This window comes from Rhinoderma darwinii, chromosome 11, assembly GCF_050947455.1.
Source record: "Rhinoderma darwinii isolate aRhiDar2 chromosome 11, aRhiDar2.hap1, whole genome shotgun sequence".
Lineage (NCBI taxonomy): Eukaryota > Metazoa > Chordata > Amphibia > Anura > Rhinodermatidae > Rhinoderma > Rhinoderma darwinii.
Window position 1 is genome coordinate 50,306,937 of NC_134697.1, and position 22,387 is coordinate 50,329,323.

The 22,387-nt window shown below is 43.1% G+C and overlaps 1 protein-coding gene across 3 annotated transcripts in view; it reads left to right on the forward strand.

Annotated features, from left to right (window-relative positions):
- LOC142663116 (solute carrier family 22 member 15-like) overlaps positions 1–22,387 on the forward strand; it is a 164,581-nt gene that overhangs the window by 28,282 nt on the left and 113,912 nt on the right. For all 3 annotated transcript variants that reach the window (XR_012851044.1, XM_075841420.1, XM_075841421.1), the window contains exons 4-6: positions 197–361; positions 10,322–10,451; positions 21,928–22,152. Coding sequence is in view for 2 of the 3 variants with exons in the window: in XM_075841420.1 (XP_075697535.1) it covers positions 197–361; positions 10,322–10,451; positions 21,928–22,152 (520 nt within the window). In the remaining variant the exon portion in view is untranslated. The remainder of the gene's footprint in view (positions 1–196; positions 362–10,321; positions 10,452–21,927; positions 22,153–22,387) is intronic.

The window sequence follows — 22,387 nt, forward strand, 5'->3', positions numbered from 1 at the left end:
AAAGTTTACGATTATGAGTAATAAGCTTCACTTATAATCTGATATACTGTACATGGTAAAACAGGCTTGAACCTGTTGTCCAATTTTTAGGAGGATAGCCTGTACTGTAGTTATAACGGTTCAGAAGTTTGTAATCTCTGGTTCTGATATATTTTTCATTGTTAATGCCTTCTCTTTATTTTATTTTTTTCCCCAGGACTATTTTTTGATGTCGTTTTTGGTTATTTAACAGCCCTGGCTCCAAGCTATGAAGTTTTTGCTTTTTCACGATTATTTGTGGGTATAATGAATGGCGGTATGGCACTTGTGTCTTTTGTATTAACACAAGAATATGTCGGAAAATCCTACTGGGCATTGACAGGTAGGTTGATTTATAAAATTATTGATGTATAAACTTTCTTTTATAATTTTGTGTAATCAATTTTTTTGTTTGTTTGTTGTTTTAAATGTCCGTTCACCATTAAGACTCATATCCCCTTTTGGATGTTGTGTTTTTGTGCTGCTGAGGATGGTTGTAGGTCTATTGAGCAGGTGAATTGTTGGATTAAAGCAGATGAAGGCCCTGTTCACACGGAGTTTTTTGCAGGAGGAAAATTCCTCCTGTAAAAACTGACCCTGGAGGTTTTCATGTTTGATGTGGTTTTTGATGTGGTTTTTGAGGCGGTTTTCCAGGCGGTTTTTCAGGCTGTTTTTGCCGAGGTTTTCACATGCATGACATCCTTCTGGGGGTTGTACTTCCTATGAAAACTCCACCCATCCTCCTGCTACATGCCATTTTCTTGAGAAATCTGCTGGACATGGAGCTAAATCAAGAGCAGGGCAGCAGTGGGGTCGCAGTATTGCCCAGAATAAAGGTGAGGAGGCGTCAGATGTGCCTCCTCATGAAGGTGCTTGTTAATGTTGTTCGTCGGCGCAGGTGGCGAGAGGTAAGTTTTGACACACCGTTTTTCTACCCTCCATTACCCCAATGTAGACAAAGCATTCATTTCTGTTCAATATTTTTTTTTTCACAGGTGGAAGAACAACGGAGAAAACGCCATCGCCGTTACTGGGTGCACCCCATTAACGAACTGCGGCCACAGAGGGGACACATTGGACAGCTGTATGCCGAACTGCGATGGTGAGTTGTTGTTTTTTTCTTATTGCAACTGTATAAAAAAGTGAATACAGAGAAGTATGACCCTGTGTATTTAACCACTAAATGGCATAATTTTTGGCATCCACGCCGTTGGTAGGGGTGTCACTACCGCTGTAGAAACCATACCACCTGCTATGGGGCACACGACATCAGGGTGCCTGTGCCGGCCACCAACACAGCCCCCCCTCCCCCATGCCTGGAGATGCCGCTAGCAGATGATATGGCTGTGCCATGCTACATTGAATAGTATCTGTGTGCTTGGACGCAGATCCTATTGAACAGTATGGCATAGCAGGGAGGAATCTCCTTACTCTGCCATAGGCTGGTGGCCATGTTTGTAATGCATTTTTTATCATGTACACAGACAGTATCCCTGCGCAGGCTGGCATGATGACGTCGCTGCATCACGCCGGTCTATGCAAGGATCCCGTTGAGGTTGTGGATCAGCTCATCTCATTGCCTAGGTGAGTATAATGTTTTTTTGTTTTATATGGGGGGCGCTATGTACAAATGGCTTCTGACACTATGTACAGGGGGGCTGTTATGGTTCTTTAATGGCGGCGAATGAAAATCAAAAATGTAACTAATAATACACAAGTGGCTAATCCATTTTGATGTTTCTTTACAGCTATCCTGACAAGTTTTCAGATTTCTGTCGAATGTCTGTCAGCGCCTTTGATCAGCTAGATGTGATCCTGGCAAACCATCTGATCCGTGAGGATACCAACATGAGGAGAGCTATCAGTCCTACGGAGAGGCTGCTAATCACGTTGCGGTGAGTTTATTTTACATGTCTTTTGTGTGTGTTTTGCCTTCTTGACCATGTACTAAAACTATATGAAAAATATTACTGGTTATGGTCAAGATAGGCATGTGGTGAAGATAGTCATGTATAGCTCCTTGTACTAATTTTTTTTTTTCTATCTCTCTTTCAGATTTTTGGCAACTGGGGAGAGTTACGCATCTCTGCACCTCCAATTCCGGGTTGGTAAATCTACCATCTCTGGAATTGTGATGAGTACATGCCACGTGATCTGGCAGCACTTACAGCCCATTTCGATGCCCAGTCCGACCCAGGAGACTTGGTTGCAGGCAGCAGCAGGCTTTCAGTCTGTGGCCAATTTCCCAAACTGCATAGGCGCCGTCGACGGGAAGCACATACGTGTGCAGCAGCCACCGCAATCGGGATCACATTACTTCAATTACAAGAAGTACTTTTCTGTGGTCCTGATGGCGGTGGCTGATGCCTCGTACAAGTTTGTTGCTATCGAAGTCGGCGCTTATGGCAGTACTGGGGACTCCCGGGCGCTACTGACATCGACATTCGGCCAGCGAGTGCTGGTAGATCAGGTGACTCTGCCCCCTCCAAGACCTCTTCCAGGTACCACGCATCCATTCCCTTTCGTCATGGTGGGGGATGAGGCTTTTCCGCTGATGACCAACCTGCTGCGCCCATACCCACGGAGGGCACTGGATGCCCGGAAGAGAGTCTTCAACATGAGGCTGAGCCGGGCACGACGCTTCGTGGAGTGCACCTTCGGGATCATGAGTAGTAAGTGGAGGGTCTTCACCTGTGCAATGCAGTTGGATCCAGGCACAGTTGACATGGTCATTAAAGCTGCCTGTGTGCTCCACAACTATGTTCGCGACTATGACAGTTTGGACATGGGTGTGGATCAACAGGCAGCTTTTAGTGACCTACCTGCCAGTTGTTTTTTTGGCCGTGCATCCAACCGTGCTGTACAGGTGAGAGATGCCTTTGCGGACTACTTCATGAGTCCCGAAGGTGCCGTGCCTCGGCAATTTGCATGCCTCAGTGAACAGCAGCCATTCCAGGACTGATGTTTCTCCTCGTGGGTCCCATCCAACTTGTTTGATCCACAATCCTGTTATCAGATTTCCGCTAATGGATTTATGTTGAAAATGAAATTTTGTTTTGAAAGACATTGTATGTCTTTAATAAATTTTTAAAGTTGCAAAAGTTGTGTTGGCTTTTTTTTCTACTTAGAATGTGTAAGGTCTTGTCCACACGTAATGTATTTTCTTGAGCAATTTTGGTGAAAGTAACAGACTTTCCACTGCTGAAACAACATTCAAATTCAGTCCACTTTCTGCATCAGGAATTGACACCAATGGTGATGGAAACGGAAAACTGTATTTTCCGTTTGTGTCAGTCACGGATCTGTTTCGACATAGTGCGTCGCAACGGACACCTGGCGCAGATGTGAACAAAGCCCGAGGGTCTGTTGACATCAGCGTTGGCTTTGCATTCAGGGGTTCCATCGGAGGTTTCTGTCGTGGAACCCCTCAATGGAAAGTCAACGGGGAACCTCTTCCATTGATATAAATGGTGACGGAAGCATTGCTAATGGTTTCCGTTTGTCACCGTTACGTCCGGTTTCTGTTTTTTGACAGAATCAATAGCGCTAAGGTTTCAGTTTGACTTTAGGTTGAGGGGTTCACCCGACGGAAACCTCCGACGGAACCCCTGAACGGAAATCCAACACTGATGTGAACAAGCCCTGACTTAAGTCCAATAAAATTAAGGTCCTGTTCACATCAGCATTGGCTTTCCGTGTGAGTGCTAATGTTTTCCATTCGTCACCATTCACCAGTCGACTGCGCTATTGATTCTGTCGTTAAACCGGCAGCATGCCAGAATGGTGACGAAGGGAAACCATTTGCAATGTTTCAGTCACCATTGATATCATGGCTTCACCAGACGTAAATCTCTGACGGAACCCCAGAACGGAAAGGCAACGCTAATGTGAACAGGCCCTAACAGTAAAAAATACACACACACACACAATGCAAATAAATGTTAAATACATTATTTATTAAATTATAACATTAACAGTTTTACAACATATCTGTAAATTACACAACAAACAATACTATACAACATATAGGAAAACAAGTTGTTCACCTCCACCCACAGCGCAATCAATAAAAGTTATGGTAACGTGGAGGGTGTTGAGGCAGTAGGCTGTGGCCCACTGCTGGTAGGGGGGCACGGGAGAAAAGATTGCACAAATTGTGTTCCAGCAGTGGGCAAATAAGGAGCGGGGTAAGGGGCAGGATTGCCTAAAGTTTGTCTCTGGGTGGTGGTGGAGGCCGCGCCAGAAAATTGACCACGACGGGGACCTAAAGCCTGTCGGAAATGGGTGAGAAGTTCACCCACTGCTGGCAGGGCAAGGGTGTGATGAAAGTCTGCCACCGCGCCGAAACTGAAACATATAAAATCATCTTGCCTTTCCGTTGGCAACTGGCGGCAGGAAGATGCCAATGCGTGACCAAAAAGGTCAAATCGGTCATCTGTGCCCACCCTCTGTATAAATGACAAGGTCTCAGTCTCCACCTGTAGTTGCCTGTCCGTTACCCGGGGGGTCCTTCTACGCCCCCGCGTGGAAGAGGTGCCGGTAGGGGGGGCGGGATCACTGACCTGGGTGGCCACAGGGGGGGCACTGTCATGTTGAAGTGGCACTGGTGAGGAGACGGGTGTCTCCTCCCCCAGTGACATTTCAGTGGCCAACAAGCATCCCGTCAGCTCTTCTTCCCCCTCCGCTTCATAATGGGTCGAAGTAGAAGGAGTGGGTTCCCTCTCCATCTGCTGCTGTTCATCTTGGGTGGCAGGGCCCTCATCCTCTTGATAGTTTCCTTCAGTTCTGTGGAAAAAAATACATTAAGGACGTAGGAAAACTCCTTTTTAAAATTCAAACATAGGCATCAACAGGGGCGTAGCTAAAGACTCATGGGCCGCGATGCAAAAGTTCTTATTGGGCCCCCCCTCGCAAACTTCTCCTGGCCAACGGTCCGCAGCTTTCAGCTGGATCGCTGGGTCTCCTAAGTGACCCAACAATGCAGCAGTAGCAGCCAGGGGCGTCACTAAGGGCTTAAAATGTCAGGGCAAATAGCCCCAATACATATGTGTCCGCCCCCAAAAAAAAATGTGTGTATAGGAGACAGCATAGCATATCTATAGCACTACGACCCTATAAACTATGAATAGGATTAAATACATTGGCTCAGCAGACATTATCACACATGATCGGATTAGCTATAGGGTCCAGCTCGCTGATATTGCATCTCCAGCGCTGGACCCAGGAAAGGTAAGAATAATAATTTGGCTTATTTATGTGTTACGGATTCTTTTTGTGTGTTTGTGTTTTTTTACAGGTTCGGTTGTTGGACTACGTCGGATTCGAAGACTTCAATGATGGCGTTTTTTTATTCGCAATAAAATGGTTAATGAGGGTTGTGTTTTTTTATTTCAATAAAATATTTTTTCTATGTGCTTGTATTTTTTTAAACTTTATTATCACCGCCTTAGTAATGGCCGCTGGCTGATTGACAACCTCCATTACTAAGGCGGGGCTTAATGTTAGCCGGTGCAGAGGCTACACTAACCCCCATTATTACCCCGGTACCCACCGCCACCAGGGGTACTGGGAAGAGCCAGGTACGAACCAGTACCCGACCATCTGTAGTGACGGGCAGGCACCGTGGTGGCCGCAGGCTGGTAGTATTAGGCTGGGGAAGGCCAAAACAGTGGCACCTACCACCCTGGTAATGCTGCCTGCTGCTGCTGTGTTGAATCTGGCTGGATATGAAAATAGGGGGGGACCCGACATCGTTCTTTCCAATTGTTTTTTAGTTTATTTTTTTTAAATGACGTGGGGTCCCCCCCAGTTTTCATAACCAGCCAGATACAATAAAGCAGCAGCAGCCTAGCATCACCAGGGTGGCAAGGGCCACTGTTTTTGGCCTTTCCCCTCCTGATAATACCAGCCTGCGGCCACCCCAGTGGCCGACCATCACTACAGATCGTCAAGTACTGGATCGTGCCCGGCTCTTCCCAGCACCCCTGGTGGCGGTGGGTACCGGGGTAATAAAGGGGGTTAGTGTTAGCCTCTGCACCGGCTAACACTAAGCCCCCGCCTTAGTAATGGACGCTGTCAATCAGCCGGCGGCCATTACTAAGGCGGTAGTAATAAAGTTTAAAATAAAAAACACAAAGACATAGAAAAAATATTTTATTGAAAGAAAAAAAAAACACACACAGCCCTCATTAACCATTTTATTGATAATAAAAAATAAAATAAAAAAACGTCATGGAAGTAGTCCTGGAATCCGACGTAGTCCAACGACCGAACCTGTAAGAAAGCAAACAAAAAAACCTATTAGTCACACATGTTGGGCTTCGATACAGGGCCCATGTGTGATACTGTCTGTGGGACCCTGTATCTAAGCCTACCACAAGGTAGGCTTAGATACAGGGTCAAGCAGACAGTAATCTTATACAGTATAAGATTACTGTGTGCTGGGGCCCTGTATCTAAGCCTACAGTGTGGTAGGCTTATATACAGGGCCCATCAGACTGGATCACACATGGGCCCTGTATCTAAGCCTACCATGTGATTGGCTTAGATACAGGGCCCAGCAGATAGGATCACGCATGGGCCATGTATCTAAGCCTACCATGTGATTGGCTTAGATACGGGGCCCAGCAGACAGGATCACACAATCTGTGTCCCTGTCTCATGGGCCCTCTGAGCCTGCTACATCGTAGGCTTAAAGGGGTTGTGCAGTCCCTAAACATTGATGGCCTATCCTCAGGATAGGCCATCAATAGCTGATGTGTCAGGGTCCGTCTCCCGGGACCCGCCAATCAGCTGTTTTGAACCAGCTTCACCTTCATTTCAGTACTCGCTCACACTGTGAATCGCCGACACCGATTCACAGTGTGACCGAAATGAAGGTGAAGCAGCTCTCGTACGAGTGCTGCAGCCCCTTCAAAACAGCTGATTGGCGGGTGCCGGGAATCGGACCCCGCCAGTCATGGCTAACCTTACCTTCCTCTTCAGCCGCGGCGGGAGTTCTGTCGTCTTGATGCTGTATCGCTGTGACGTCATGCGCTGCGCACAGCGCTTGACATCAGGAACTCCGCTGCGATCCGGAACCAGGAAGGTAAGTACAGTCTGTTACTATAGTAACAGGGGCCCGCGGACCGAGTTACTATAGTAACTTTTTATTGATGTGGTGCGGGGGGCTATGGGCGCCCCTGGCTTCGGGGCCCGGTCGCAATTGCCACCGCAGCGACCCCTATAGCTACGCCAGTGGGCATCAATACTTACGGCCGTTGTCCCCTGCTAGGCAAGATGAACAGCAGCTCATCATGGTGAGGGACCTTGACTCTTTTAGATGGAGAGCCTCCACTCCTCTCGGTCTTTCGCACCATCTTCAGGAAGCGGTCCCGCACGCTCTTCCACCTCTTTTTCACATCCTCCTCTGCAAATTCAAAACTAAGTTACTTTTTAAAATACTAAAAAACAAACATGTTGATAAAGATTTTTAAATTAAAATGAATGGAATGAAAAAAGTGACATACTCACCAATACGCCTTTGTTGAGAGGCAGAAAGGCTATTCCAGGCCGGGTACAGGGCCTTGCATATGTTCAGCCAGCTGTCTCCGCGAGCATAACGGTCACTGTACCCAGTTGCGCCTTTGTCCCATAGATTGGGATGTGTCTGTACCTGTAATAAATTACAATAGAAAGGTCACTTAAAATTACTCTACTAAACCTTGCCCTGCATTTCCTAGCGGAAAATATGCAGCGTACAGTACAAGCAGAGTGGATGAGATTTTAAAAAATGTCATCCACACGTTGAATAAAATACAGAAAAAACATATGTTCACACTGGATAAGGGCCGGATAACTATATACTACGCTATTGCTTCCGGCAAAAAGACGGATCTAGTCCACACAAGAGACAAACGTAAACCACGGTCAGCGGCTCCATCACCATTAAAATCTATAGCGATGGAGACGAAAACCTCTGGTTTCAGTTTGTGTCTGCTCAGGGTCCAATTCAGACGGAAAGCTCCGATGGAACTTCAGAACGGGACCCCCAACGCAGATGTCAACAAAGCCTAACCTACTTAAATAGTTTCCATCTGCCACCGTTGTGACAGGGTTTTGTCGTCTTTGATGTATTAGTTGACTGCGCCATTCATTCCGTAAAACGACAGAACCCTTTGCACAACGGGGACAAACAGAAACCATTAGCAACGGATCTGTCACCATTGAAATGAATGGTGATGCAAACGGAACTTACTTCACACTTGCCTTTCCGTTGAGGGGTTCCCCTGACTGAAAGCACCGACGGAACCCCTCAGCGGAAACCACGCTGATGTGAACAGGCCCACATTAAAAAAAAAAAGTATACTTACTTCTTGAATCAATTTTCCAACATCAATGTCCATTCGGTGGTACACCTCTGCAGTCGTCATTTCTGTTCCTGAAATGTAAAAAAAATAAAAAAAAACCAGATGACATACATGAACAACTGCATAACAAAATTTTAAAAAAAAAAATTGTAAAAAAAAATTTGCAAAAAAAAAAATTTGCAAAAAAAATTCTAAAAAAAAAAATGCACAGCTCCATACATGTATAGCATGTATGGAACATAGGAGCAATTGCACTTACTTGTATTCGATTTGGATGCAGGACTTCGGTTTTCTGTATCCCTCAGGGGAGTTCTGTCCACGATGGTTTTCAGCCTCCACGAGCAGACAGGAAATGACAGCCCCTTTCTGGGCTGGACTAGCAGCAGGCGACGACTCCTGCAAAAAACTCCTCCAAAACACTCGGCAATATACTCGTCAGAAAACACCTCACTAGTTCGAGGTGTTTTTTGACGTGTCCCCATTGATTTCAATGCGGTTTTGGACGCGGAAACCGCATCAAGAAGGGGCATGTCCCTTCTTTTTGCCGCGAGGCGTTTTTTTTACTCGCGGTAAAAAAACGCCTCCGTCTCCCATTGAAATCAATGGGAGTCATTTTGGGTCGTTTTTGGTGCGTTTTCCGACGCGTTTTCCGCGTCAAAAAACGTGTCAAAAAACTCCGTGTGAACAGGCCCGAATAGTAATTTTTCATAAGCCTGAAATACAATATTAAAACACCTAATCAACATGGAAAGCTGTAGTATACTTCCTAGCTGCTTTGACATTTCTTCTGGTTGCTATTAGAAACAGTCTGCAACCTTGTTGTCAGACACATTCTCATCTACTTAGCTGAAACTCCCTAATGTAGTGGGACAGTTAGGGCAAAGCCACACGTGGCGGAATTGCTCTTGAATTCCGCTGCGGACACTCCGCAGCGTTAATCCGCAGCTTGAGCCGTTTCTCCATTGCCTTCCACTTCTTTTTAGTAGGCTTCGTTTAGACGAGGCTGAAAATTCTGCTGCGGTGCGGAATTTGGTGTCCGCAGCATACAATGGATGTTGCGGACCAGTGGCGGAAGTTCTCCATTGACTTCAATGGAGATTCTAAATTCCGCAATGAAGTCCGCAGCTGTCATGCACATGTTATGTGTGCTGCGGATGCGTCTTGCTTTTTTGACATGACATTTCTTCATTCTGGCTGGACCTATGTATTTCTAGGTCTACAGCCAGACTGAGGAAGTCAATGGGGCTCCCGTAATTACGGGAGCGTTTCTAGGCGACGTCAGTAAATAGTAACTGTCCAGGGTGCTGAAAGAGTTAAGCGATCGGCAGTAACTGTTTCTGCACCCTGGATAGTGACTACCGATCCCAATATACAGCAACCTGTAAAAAAAATTGAAGTTCATACTTACCGAGAACTCCCTGCTTCTGTCTCCAGTCCGGCTTCCCAGGATGACGTTTCAGTCTAAGTGACGGCTGCAGCCAATCACAGGCTGCAGCGGTCACATGGACTGCCGCGTCATCCAGGGAGGTCGAGCTGGATGCCGAAAGAGGGACGCGTCACCAAGACAACGGCCGGTAAGTATGAAATTCTTTTACTTTCACTAGGGAAAGTGCTGTCCCTTCTCTCTATCCTGCACTGATAGAGAGAAGGGAAGCACTTTTACCGCAGTCCGCAGCAGCTAGTCCACATCAATTTACTGCACATTTTGGGCAGATCCGCCGCAGAATCTGCAAGGCAGATTCTGTGCGGCATTGTTGCGGAGGAAATCCGCCACGTGTGGGCATGCCCTTACTGTTTACTTTTAATTACTGTACAATACCTTGTTTCCCATGGTGATTTAGTACCAATCTGTGTATATCATTATATTGGCTTTGTTGCTATACACAAGTATTACATCCATCAGTAGCTACTGTTATACAAGTTTACTTACGCTCATGCTTGTCTCTCATTTTTAGGTTCTTTAACTAACCTAACCTTTGCTGTTGGCATAGCACTTTATGCTTTACTAGGCTACTACATCAGGAACTGGAGGATACTTGCATTTGTAGCCAATTCTCCAGGAGTTCTGTTTTTTCTACTTTCATTGTAAGTTTTAGTTGTTATAGAATCCTTTAAATTTAACCTGCGGTATGTATGTAATTCTTGTGTTTCTGTGTCTGATTTCTTCTGTAACAAGAATCCTTAACCTTTCCTTCAGACCAGGTTATTCATAGTGAATGGACCATGAGTAAACCACATCCAGGCCTCCTGAATGGCAGACATTTTTCGTTGGAGGCTTTTATAGCCTACTTTTTCCTTTTGTAGTTATGCGGAAATAAGACCTTGTTTAAATTCTGACTATTATACATAATCTATATTACACATAATATGCAGAAGACAGTGGTGCCAGCTCGTGATTTGTTGCTTACTTCGGCAATTTTATTGTAATTCTGCTGTTGTGAACCCTGGGTGGTCATGCAGCACAGTGAAATCTTGGCATATTTCCATATACCTGGACTACATACGTAGCTGTGGTTGAATAGGATATTGAGAACATATACAGGGTTTGGATTTTATTCACACTGCCCTCCCTTTCCAGTGCTAATTTAAATATCATAACCATCCAAAAATAGCTAATTTTAGAAGCACTCTTGTAGAAAATGAAACATTTGTATCTTTAATTGTTCATTGAAAACAATATTAACTGCCAAATAACCAAATGAGCTGACAGCTGTTTCATGCTTTTTCTGTGCTTAATTGGGGCAATTGGACTGCAACTTTATTGTGCAGTATTACTAAAATAGAAAATGTGCTAAACGTGTAAAAGTAAGAGAGAACACTTTATACAAAATGCAGGCTGAGTGCACCAATGTATGTATTTATACAACACAAAGGATTGTTTGTTTTGTTGTTTGTTTGTTTTTTACAATGGTGCAAAACAGCTGAGATTTTGTTGCCAGTTTGGGCTACTGCATTTTTTTTTGGGCCGCGATTTTGTCATAATTGTGACAAAACCTTCACCTATAAATTTACCCTTTTATTTAGTATTTTTTTTTATCTAAAGCAGGCAAACCCCTTTTTGCTTATCAAAAAGTTAGGAGGTAAAACAAAATCTGATCCAAAAATGATCTTTTCCTCTGCACTGCAAAATTCCACCCGATTGTGATGCTGGACTGTGATGTCTGGAGCATTGGACATCTTGAAACAGAATTTCCTGCAGTTCATCCACCCAATAGATCTTTACAGCTGTCCAGCATATGCTCGTACCTAGAGGGCAGATATGATAGCAAAAATCCCAAACCCCAACTTCCGTACTTGGGCCTCATGAACACGACCATAGTGTTTATTACTGTCCACAAATACGGATCCTTAGTCATCCACATATCTGGCACGTTGTCCGAAAAGACGGTCTGTAGTGCATTTGTATTTACGGATCCGCAAAAAATATAGGCTATAAATGATGTCACCAACATGACCCAACCCCTTGAATAGGTCACATGATTGCTCAGGTGCCACTTTTTTGGGAAATCCTCCAGTAGATATTTCTTGGGTGGGTTTATATATCTTTCTTATACTCTGTCTTTTTTTACACTGGATAGAATAATCTTTGTGACTGTGACACAAAGATGATACATTGTAACGATACCTTATATAAGACGCTCCGGTTATAAGCTGTCCATGTAAGAGTGGGGCTGACTCATTAGATGTAGCAACTGTAGGGTTAAGGCCCCCTCCTCTGCAAAGGTACATAGCACTTATAGTGAAATCGCTTGGCCTGCTGCCTCTATCACTTGTACATCTTTGTGCCATGGTGTGATGAAAGTACTGTAAAAGAGTTGGACAGTTAGAAGTGTATTGTGTATAGAAATGCCATTTTTAAAGAAGTTTTCCATGTTCAGCAAAGTATATTTCATTATTTAGTATGGAAAAAGTTATTAGACTTATGAAATAGACTTACCAACTGCTCCCTCATGGATAATCGCAACATTCAAATGTCGCATTTGGAGATATCCATAAGGGACAATACATTGCATAACACATGAACTCGGGCTCTCAATGCATTCCTATGGGAGCCTCGTTCTGGCTCCCCTAGGAATGTATTGAGAACCTGAGTTTCGGTTTTCTGAAAAGCACAGTTATTCCAGACAGGTCAGAGTGAAGATCACGTGGGCGGTGCTGGACCCGAAAACGACTTGATGTAGGGATCGGTAACTATTTCTGCACACAGCACTCCACTGAAACACCAATGTACAAATGGAGGGGGAAATAAAAGTAAAACATGGAGTGCTTCTTTAATAATCGTCCAGTGTTCAATGACACATAATTGGTTTATATAGCATTCTCCCTATAAATCTGGCTATAGTAGTAGTATCAACTTTTCTCTTCTCCAACTTCACTTATTTAATTCATTTATTTTAGAACATTCAGCCGTGTACATGCAGAATTTATTTGCTGGGATCAGAACGATTTGGCTACTCTTAAATTGATATGATGGGACTGCTTGGATTAAACACCTAATACGATCTGCAGTTTTTCATTCACCTGCCATGATTAAATGATTACAACCATCTGTAGAGAAAACATTTCCAACATGGCTGCTTTCGCTACCAATGCTATGATTTTGATTGTTTGAATAAGGCTCTGTTCACATCTGTGTTTGGGTCCCGTTCTGACGTTCCGGCGGAGCTTTCCGTCAGAACGGGACCCTGAACAGACACAAACTGACACAGACGGAAACCAGGGATTTCAATTGTCACGGATCCGGTGCCCATGGTTTCTGTTTCTCTGTTGTGCACCGGACCCGTCGTTTTGCCGGAAGCAATAGCGTAGTCAACAATTGGCACCCAGCGGTCGTGTCGTGGAGGGGGCAATGGGATGGCACAGGGCCCACCCGTCTTGCTAACGGCTTAGATGACATACAATCCATTCGGCAAGTCTTCAGACCCCTTACATTTTTTCACATTACGTTATGTTGAGGCCTTGTGCTAAAATAAAAAGAAATTCAAGTTTTTCCCCATCATTCTGCACTCCATACCCATAATGACTAAGTGAAAACAGAATGTTAGTAATCTTTGCTAATTTATTGAAAAGTAAAAACTAAAATATTGTATTGACTTAAGTATTCAGACCCTTTACTCAGTACTTTGTTGAAGCACCTTTGGCAGTAATAACAGCCTACAGTCTTCTTTGGTATGATACCACAAGGTTTGCACACCTGAATTTGGGGATTTTCTGCCATTCCTCTCTGCAGATCTTCTCAAGCACTGTCTGGTTGGGTGTGAACCGTCGGACAGCCATTTGCAGGTCTCTCCAAAGATGTTCGATTGGGTTGAAGTCAGGGCTCTAGCTGGGCCACTCAAGAACATTCAGAGAGTTGTCCATAAGCCACTCCTGTCTTGTCTTGGCTGTGTGCTTAGGGCCATTGTCTTGTTTGAAGGTAAACCTTCGGCTCAATTTGAGGTCCAGAGCACTCTGGATCAGGTTTTCATTAAGAATATCTCTGTACTTTGCTCCAATCCTCTTTCCCTTAACCCTGACCCGTCTCCCTGTCCCAGCAGCTGAGAAACACCCCCACAGCATGATGCTGCCACCACCATACTTCACTGTCGGGATAGTTTTGGGCAGGGGATGAGCTGTATCTGGTTTCCTCCAGATATGATTCTTAGAATTGAGGCCAAAAAGTTTAATCTTTGTTCCATCAGACCAAAGAATCTTGTTTCTCATAGTCTGAGAGTCCTTTTAGGTGCTTTTTTGCAAATTCCGGACGGGCTTTTATGTGTTTTTTACAGAATGAGCGGCTTCTTTCTGGCCACTCTGCCGTAAAGCCCAGATTGGTGTAGTGGTTGTTGACCTTCTGGAAGTTTCTGCTCACAAGATCTTTTGGAGCTCAGCCAGAGTGACCAGTGGGTTCTTGATCACAGGATCTTTAGGACGCGGATACAAATGATTTGCATAGCGCTGCCCTGGAGAGGCACAGGATGCCTCGCTATTCGGTTGGTTTAGCGATGATGCAGTCGGCGCGATGACGCCATCGCGCTGCTGTGTCGTACTGCTGGATGCAGGATGGCGTCGCTGGGGGATGTTGCAAGACCAGGGAGAGAGAAGCATATAATGTGTTTTTTCTTTTTTTTTTTTCTTTTACAGGGGGCAGTATTAGCACCCCCTATATAGTCCCCTGTAGATGGGGGGCCCCCCATCTACAGGGAGCACTGTTTACAGCCTGTAGACTACAGGGGCCACTATCTACAGGGGGAATTGTGTGTGGTGCATTACTTTACAGTGGTTTACACAATTTTATTCAAGGGGCACGGTATATGGTACAATTATATTCAGGAGCACAGTGTGTAGCACTATTATATTCAGGGGCATAGTGTATGATACCATTATATTGAGGAGCATAGAATGTGGCACCATGAGAATTTTATCTTCGTTGATAGGTGTGGAAATTTTGGAGAAGTGAGCTTCCGATGACATCTGAGTGGCAAACTCTGCAGAAATGGGTCCAATCTCCAATCTCAGAAGACGTCATCTGAGAGTCACTAAATGTAAACGTTTATTCTGCCTGTGACTGATCAGTACTGTAGTCACTGTATGATCTGCAGCGAGATGATGGGTGTATCGTTCATTTTTGTAAAACAGCAACTCCAGCATATCCTAACCATTGTTCAGGCTTTACTGGGAGCTGAAATTTTTATTCTGTGCAAATTTACAGTTATAATCAATAAATGTACTCCAGTAGCATAGGTACTGCGGGCTAGGTACGTTTCAGAGCAAGAAAGGTCCCCCCATAAATTATCAGATAGGCAACTCCAAAATATATATCAACAACACAGAAAAAAGAGTTTGTAGCCAAAGGTATATGTAAAATAAATATTTTATTAACATATATTAACAAACAATTAAAAAAGAATTAATGAAAGGACAAGACCCTAGTAAAAAGGTTAGGAACGATTACTAATATTTCGAATAGAAAATGAGTAATAACAATGCTGTCCAAAAATCTGATCCCATAATGACTTTCAATACAAAAATTCCCCTTTAAAGTATAAGAGGTCAATTGATAAAGGAAATACCAAATGTAAGTATAACATTGAAATAGTCAGGAGAAATTCTTTATAAAGTGCTAGTGCAGTTAACTATGGTGAAGAAAAATATCACAACATCTCCCCAAGTGAAGAACACTCTCCTGGAAGTAGGTTTATCAGTATCTAAGTCTATCATAAAGAGAAGACTTCATGAGCGCATATACAGAGGGTTCACCACAAGGTAGCCCATTCATTTCTTTCCCTAATTAACACCATCTCCAAACCCCAGGTTGATTTTCTAACAAACTGCATTGACTTTATTCTTAAACACAACATCTTCAGTTTTGACAATAAATTCTACCATCAAATAAAAGGGTGTGCAATGGGAAGCCGTTTTGCACCATCCTATGCAAACCTGTACATGGGGTCGTTTGAAAAAACATACATCTATGGCGAACACCCCTATAAAAGTAACATACTATTATACAAACGCTACATCGATGACCTGTTTCTAATTTGGAAAGGCACTGAGGAGGAAGCTATGCGCTTCATCGAAAACCTTAACAAAAATAATTACGATCTAACATTTACATACACCTTCTCCCCCACATCTATAGACTTTTTGGATCTCACGATCAATTACGATAACGTCAATAATAAATTTACAACGAGAACACACTTCAAACAAGTTGACGTTAACAGTTATATTGACTTCAGAAGCGCCCACCACCGCCCCTGGTTGAAAAACATACCTTTTGGTCAATTCAGGAGGATTAGAAAAAATTGCAGTACTGACAAAGATTTTAACAAAGAATGCTCAATCCTCGAAAAAAGATTCAGAGACAAAGGTTTCCCAACTAACCTTATAAAAGGTGCACGATCCAAAGCTTCAGAACTTACTCAAGTGTCATGTCTGAACCCCTCTATTAAGAATTCCAAATTAAGCACTAATAGCTCTAATCTTAACTTCATCACTACTTACAATAGAGGCAATAAAACAATTAGGAATATTCTGTCCAAACATTGGCACATCCTTAAAAGCGACCCATACCTAAAAGATACATTATCATGCAAACCGAATATTACCTTCAGACGATCCCTGACCTTAAAAAATATTCTGGCTCCCAGCAGAGTAAGGAAGCATCTTATACCACATACTAACTTTCTTTCTGATATAAAAGGGTCACATAAATGTGGACACTCACGCTGCCTGTGCTGCAACTCCATCAGCCATAAAAAATATAACTATACTTCCACAGTTACCAAAGAATCCTTCACTATACAAACTTTTCTTAACTGTGGCAGCTCATACATCATTTATCTATTAGAGTGCCCGTGCCAACTGCAGTATATTGGAAGAACAACCCAATGTCTAAGAACCAGGGTTAACAGCCATCGGTTCAATGTGAACACTGGTTACCTTAAACACAGCATTTCCCGACATTTTCTCCAAAAACATGACTGCCAATTTAACAAAATCAAAATCACACCAATAGAACACATTAACATTGATGTCCCAAACAGATTTAGCAAGCTGAAACAAAGGGAAAACTACTGGATCTTTAAAATGAACACACTACATCCTCTTGGTTTAAACGACATCGCAGAGTCCTCTTTGGACTAATTAATTCACTAGCTGCTTAATAAATCATCATTGAAACACCTTATGAAATCATATACCTTCCTTAAATTAATTAAATAAATTAGTTGCAGTACCCCGTCACACCTCATCTCCAAACAGTTTTCCGTGTATTATTATTATCATCCTTTATTTTGTATCACCCATCGCATATTCGCGTTTGTTTATTTATTTATTCCTTTTCAAATAAATAAAAGCGTAATGTGCCATATTTTTGTTGTTTGAATATTGGCATAGACTACCGCACTACTGTCCTTATTCCATAAAAACTGCCCAGTGTTCTATATAAGTAAACACCGACAGGTGACAAATTAGCACATGGGCCATATCATGGCCCTAGTTTACATCTACTAATCCATCCTCACTCACCCTTCCCTCGATCCCCATACTTCTATACTTCTTTTCTTCTTTTTTGGAACAGTCGTTCTCAGGTCCCGTTCCTGTCCGAGCAAATCCACGACCCCTGACGTAATGCGGTTCATCATGCGTTCCACCCTATGCGGTTCACCATGCGTTCCATCCGGTATGGTGCACCTCGGCTTCCGTAACACATCTGGTCTCCGTGGCAACATGTAAACATTTCAACTGACATACTATACTACTCCCCAGACATATCCTTCATTCACGAATGCATCAATAAAATCATTTTTCACCCACTCTTAATTATTGTTTTAAAATTTTGAATGACAAACTGTCTTTTATACACTGCACTTAGTTTTAGTTTACTACGTTCCATTATCATCTCCCGATAGGACGTATAGTCCCTTATTAATTATACCCTTTTACTTATGTATTAAAACTTTCGTTTATTTATAATATATCAGACCGCTCAATGTGAACTTTGACCCTCCGATATGTTTTCGCGGTTTTTTACCTAATTGTTTAATCTGAACTGGCCCTATATAAACTTGTGTCTTGTTTTCTGTATCCCTATGCCTGATGAAAGCGCCAGTTCGGCGCTGAAACGCGTTGCGAATAAAAGAGTTTATTCAAACTTAAAACTTGGCTTCGGGCATTTATCTCGTCCACATCAATCAGCAGCGCCGATATAGATCCGCTTGTTTTATTTGCACTCTCTCGTACCCAAGCGGTCACCCTGGTGACCGGCCCGGATCTGGCAGCAGCTACCCCGTGGAATCCAGTGCTGAACTCCTCCAACCTCACGGTGAGAATATATATCCCCTTCCCTATCTCACCTCCAATTTCCTTGATCCACACCTAGTGGCGCCGTGGCTTTTTTCTCCCTATTCAATAGAAAATGAGTAATAACAATGCTGTCCAAAAATCTGATCCCATAATGACTTTCAATACAAAAATTCCCCTTTAAAGTATAAGAGGTCAATTGATAAAGGAAATACCAAATGTAAGTATAACATTGAAATAGTCAGGAGAAATTCTTTATAAAGTGCTAGTGCAGTTAACTATGGTGAAGAAAAATATCACAACATCTCCCCAAGTGAAGAACACTCTCCTGGAAGTAGGTTTATCAGTATCTAAGTCTATCATAAAGAGAAGACTTCATGAGCGCATATACAGAGGGTTCACCACAAGGTGCAAACAGTTAATTGGCCTCAAAAATAGAAATGCCAGACAACATCTAAAGAAGCCAGCCCAGTTCTGGAGCAGTGTCAAGATCTGTGGGTATGTGAACCCACTAGGCTGCATTGCTGTAGCGGAGTAACAGCTCTCCAAACAGTCCTAGTACAATAGTACCTTTAAATAGTCCAGACCGTAATGGAGGCTTGGCACAGATGAATTTGTAGACACCAGATGTGTATATCAGCAGGCGTGACCGGTGACACAACACGACTCCCAACAGGTTAAGGCACAGGAACACATATAGCACGGGATACAGGTAGCAGGGCACGGGAACAGGATAACACTAAGGGACCATTTGCTAAGACTAACATGGGTAAACACAACAACGCTCAGGCAATGAGTGAAAGGGCATAGCCCTTTTTAAAGTCCAGGGTGATCATGGGCTAATAACAGATCTTACTCGTGTGTGCACTGGCCCTATGAGGCCGGAAGCGAACGCGCACCCTACGAGAACCAGTGCAGTGATGCAGAAGTGAGTGCCTGCGTCTTTGGGTAGGGAGATTTCGCCCGTCACCACGTGGCCGTGACCGCCAGGGGGCAGGTAAGAATGACTGTGCACGGCTGTGGATGTTACAAGCCACATTCTTTGGCCAGATGAAACGAAGATCAACCTGTAACAGAATGATGGAAGGAAGAAAGTATGGAGAAGGCTTGGAATGGCTCCTGATCCTAAGCTCACCACATCCTCTGTAAAACATGGAGGCAGTGTGATGGCATGGTGGGGGCAGTGTGATGGCATGGGCATGCATGGCTGCCAAAGACACTTGGTCACTAGTTTTTATTGCTGATGTGACTGAAGACAGAAGCAGCCGGATGAATTCTGAAGTGTTCGGGGATTTACTTTCTGCTCAGATTCAACCAAATGAAGCAAGGTTGATTGGACGTCGCTTCACAGTACAGATGGACAATGACCCAAAACATACTGCTTAAGCAACCCAGGAGTTTTTAAGGCAAAGAAGTGGAATATTCTGCAATGGCCAAGTCAATCACCAGATCTCAACCCGATCGAGCTGCATTTCACTTGCTTAAGACAAAACTTAAGGCAGAAAGACCCAGAAACAAGCAACAACTGAAGACAGCTGCAGTAAAGGCCGGGCAAAGCATCACAAAGGAGTAAACCCAGCGTATGGTGATGTCCATGGGTTCCAGACTTCAGGCAGTAATTGCCTGCAAAGGATTCTCTACAAAGTATTTAAAAAAAACATTTTATTTATGGTAATGGCAATTTGTCCAATTACTTTTGAGCCCCTGAAATGAGGAGGCTGTGTAGAAAAATGGTTGCAATTCCTAAACGTTTCACAGGATATTTTTGTTCAACCCCTTGAATTAAACCTGAAAGTCTAGACCTCAATTGCATCTCTGTTGTTTCATTTGAAATTCAATGTGGTGACATGCAGAGCCCAAATCATGAAGATTGTGTCACTGTCCAAATAATTCTGGACCTAACTGTATGACATGGGTTAAACTGAATTTGCATATGATCTCTACTGAGCAGTATTTGTGCTGTATTTATGTACTGAGCTTGGTTCTGGAGTACTACACATCATAACAACCAAGCTCTCTCTCATATATATATATATATATATATATATATATATATATATATATATATATATATATATATGCATATATAGCACCAAACAGAAGCTCAGTACATGTATACAACTCCAGAACCAAGCTCCGCATATAAATACTCCCCCACAACAAAGCTTAGTACATAAATACAGCACCAAAACCAAGCTCTGTGCAAATATACATCATAACAACTAAGCCCAAAACATATGTACATGTACTGGGCTTTGTTCTGGTGCTGTATTTATATGCTGAGCTTGGTTCTGAAGTTGTATATATGTACTGAGCTTCTCTTTGGTGCTGTATATATGTATTGAGCTTCCCTTTGGTGCCGTATGTATGTACTGAGCTTTGGTACTGGTGCTGTATATATGTACTGAGCTTGGTTCTGTTGTATTTATGGACTGAGCTTGGTTCTGGCACCGTAACTGCATTAGCTGGGAGATTTGTCACTGCTTACTGCGCATGCCGCGCTGTCCTCAACCCTTCTCACAGTGCACAGCCTAACTAAATGGGCTGAGCACGCTTAGGATATTGCATGTATGCATATGGGTCTATATGTAATGGGTGAGTTTAATATGAGTGTCGGCAGGTAGGTATGTACGCTTATGTAATTAAATACATAGTGTGGTAATCCAGTTAAGCATTTGTAGACAGGTAATTTCCTTATTTAGAGTCCACTTTAAGATAGGGTGTATTTGGAATATTGTAATTGTTTTTTATTTTAATTATTTATAATAATTTTAAATGGCGCGATACACCGCGACCCCCCCCCCCCCCCCCCAGCGCTTATGTTTTTGTTGGCAAAGCAGAGAACCTGTTAAAAATTTGAATCCCACCCCTGCTTGGGCACCTCTCTTAACCAGGGCCCTTGTCCCCCAATTACTTAGTTTGGGGGGGGGGGGGGCAGCCAGTTCTAGGAAAGGTCCTGGTTGTTCCAAACTTCTTCCATTTAAGAATTATAGAGGCCACTGTGCTCTTGGGAAGTTTCAGTGCAGCAGAAATTGTTTTTTGTACCCTTCTCCAGATCTGTGCTGCTATACAATCCTGTCTCTGAACTCTATAGGCAGTTATTTCCTCCTCATGACTTGGTTTTTGCTCTGATATTCATTGTCAGCTGTGAGAGCTTATATAGACAGCGGTGTGTCTTTTATAAATCTTGTCCAAGCAAATGAATTTACCACATGTGGACTCCAATCAAGGTGTAGAAACATTGCAAAGATGATCTGGAGAAATGGGTGGCCCCTAGAGCTAAATTTCAAGTGTCATAGCAAAGGGTCTGAATACATGTCCATGCGAAATTTGAGTTTTTTATAAATTTTTGCACATTTAAAAAAAATGAAAAATGTAGTTTTCACTGTCATTTATGGAGTTTTGAGTGCAGAATGATGATGGAAAAAGTTTAATTTTTACTTTTTTATTTACCACAAGGCCTCAAAATAACAAAATGTGAAAAAAGTGAAGGGATCCGAAGACTTTTCGAATGCACTATATAGCTGATACCCATAGGTTATGGAGCAAGCTAAGCCCGTGAGCCTTCCATACTCCTCCTTTCCGGCCATGACCTACATTTATGTCAGATATCGGGAAGGGGTTAAGTTACTTCAAAGTGAATTTTCCTTTTGGAGCCTTCTTGTTTTATGCTTTGATCACGGTGGTTTATATTTACCCTCTTGTATTATGTTGTATTGTATACCTCTATGATAGAAGGTGACACTTTTTTATTTTATTTTTTTATTTCTGTTAGTTTGCTCCCTGAATCCCCAAGATGGCTGTATTCGCGCGGTTACACAGCTGAAGCAGAGGCCGTACTGCATTGTATAGCGCGTGGCAATGGCAAACACATTCTTACAGTGAAGTTAAAAGAATGCAATGCAACACCAAGAACTGGTGGCTCGGCACATGGTGGTGTCTTCGATTTGGTGAGATATGGAGTGCTTCTCTGGAGGACAGTCATCTTGATGTATATCTGGTATGTCTCTGAAGAACAAAAAAAAATGGTGCTTTTCTTCTTTATTTTGTGCCTAAACAATGTTTGCAGATTAAGCCTTTGTTCTTTTTGATGCATTTCAATAACTTTTTGTCTGCTCTTGCATAATTTACAGTAAGTTAACTTCTTAGCTGGCATGTCTAATGGTATAAAAGCTTTATGTCAAACAAAAGTATCAGTACTGCCTGCACCAAGCCTTGCCCGTCTCTCTAGCTCT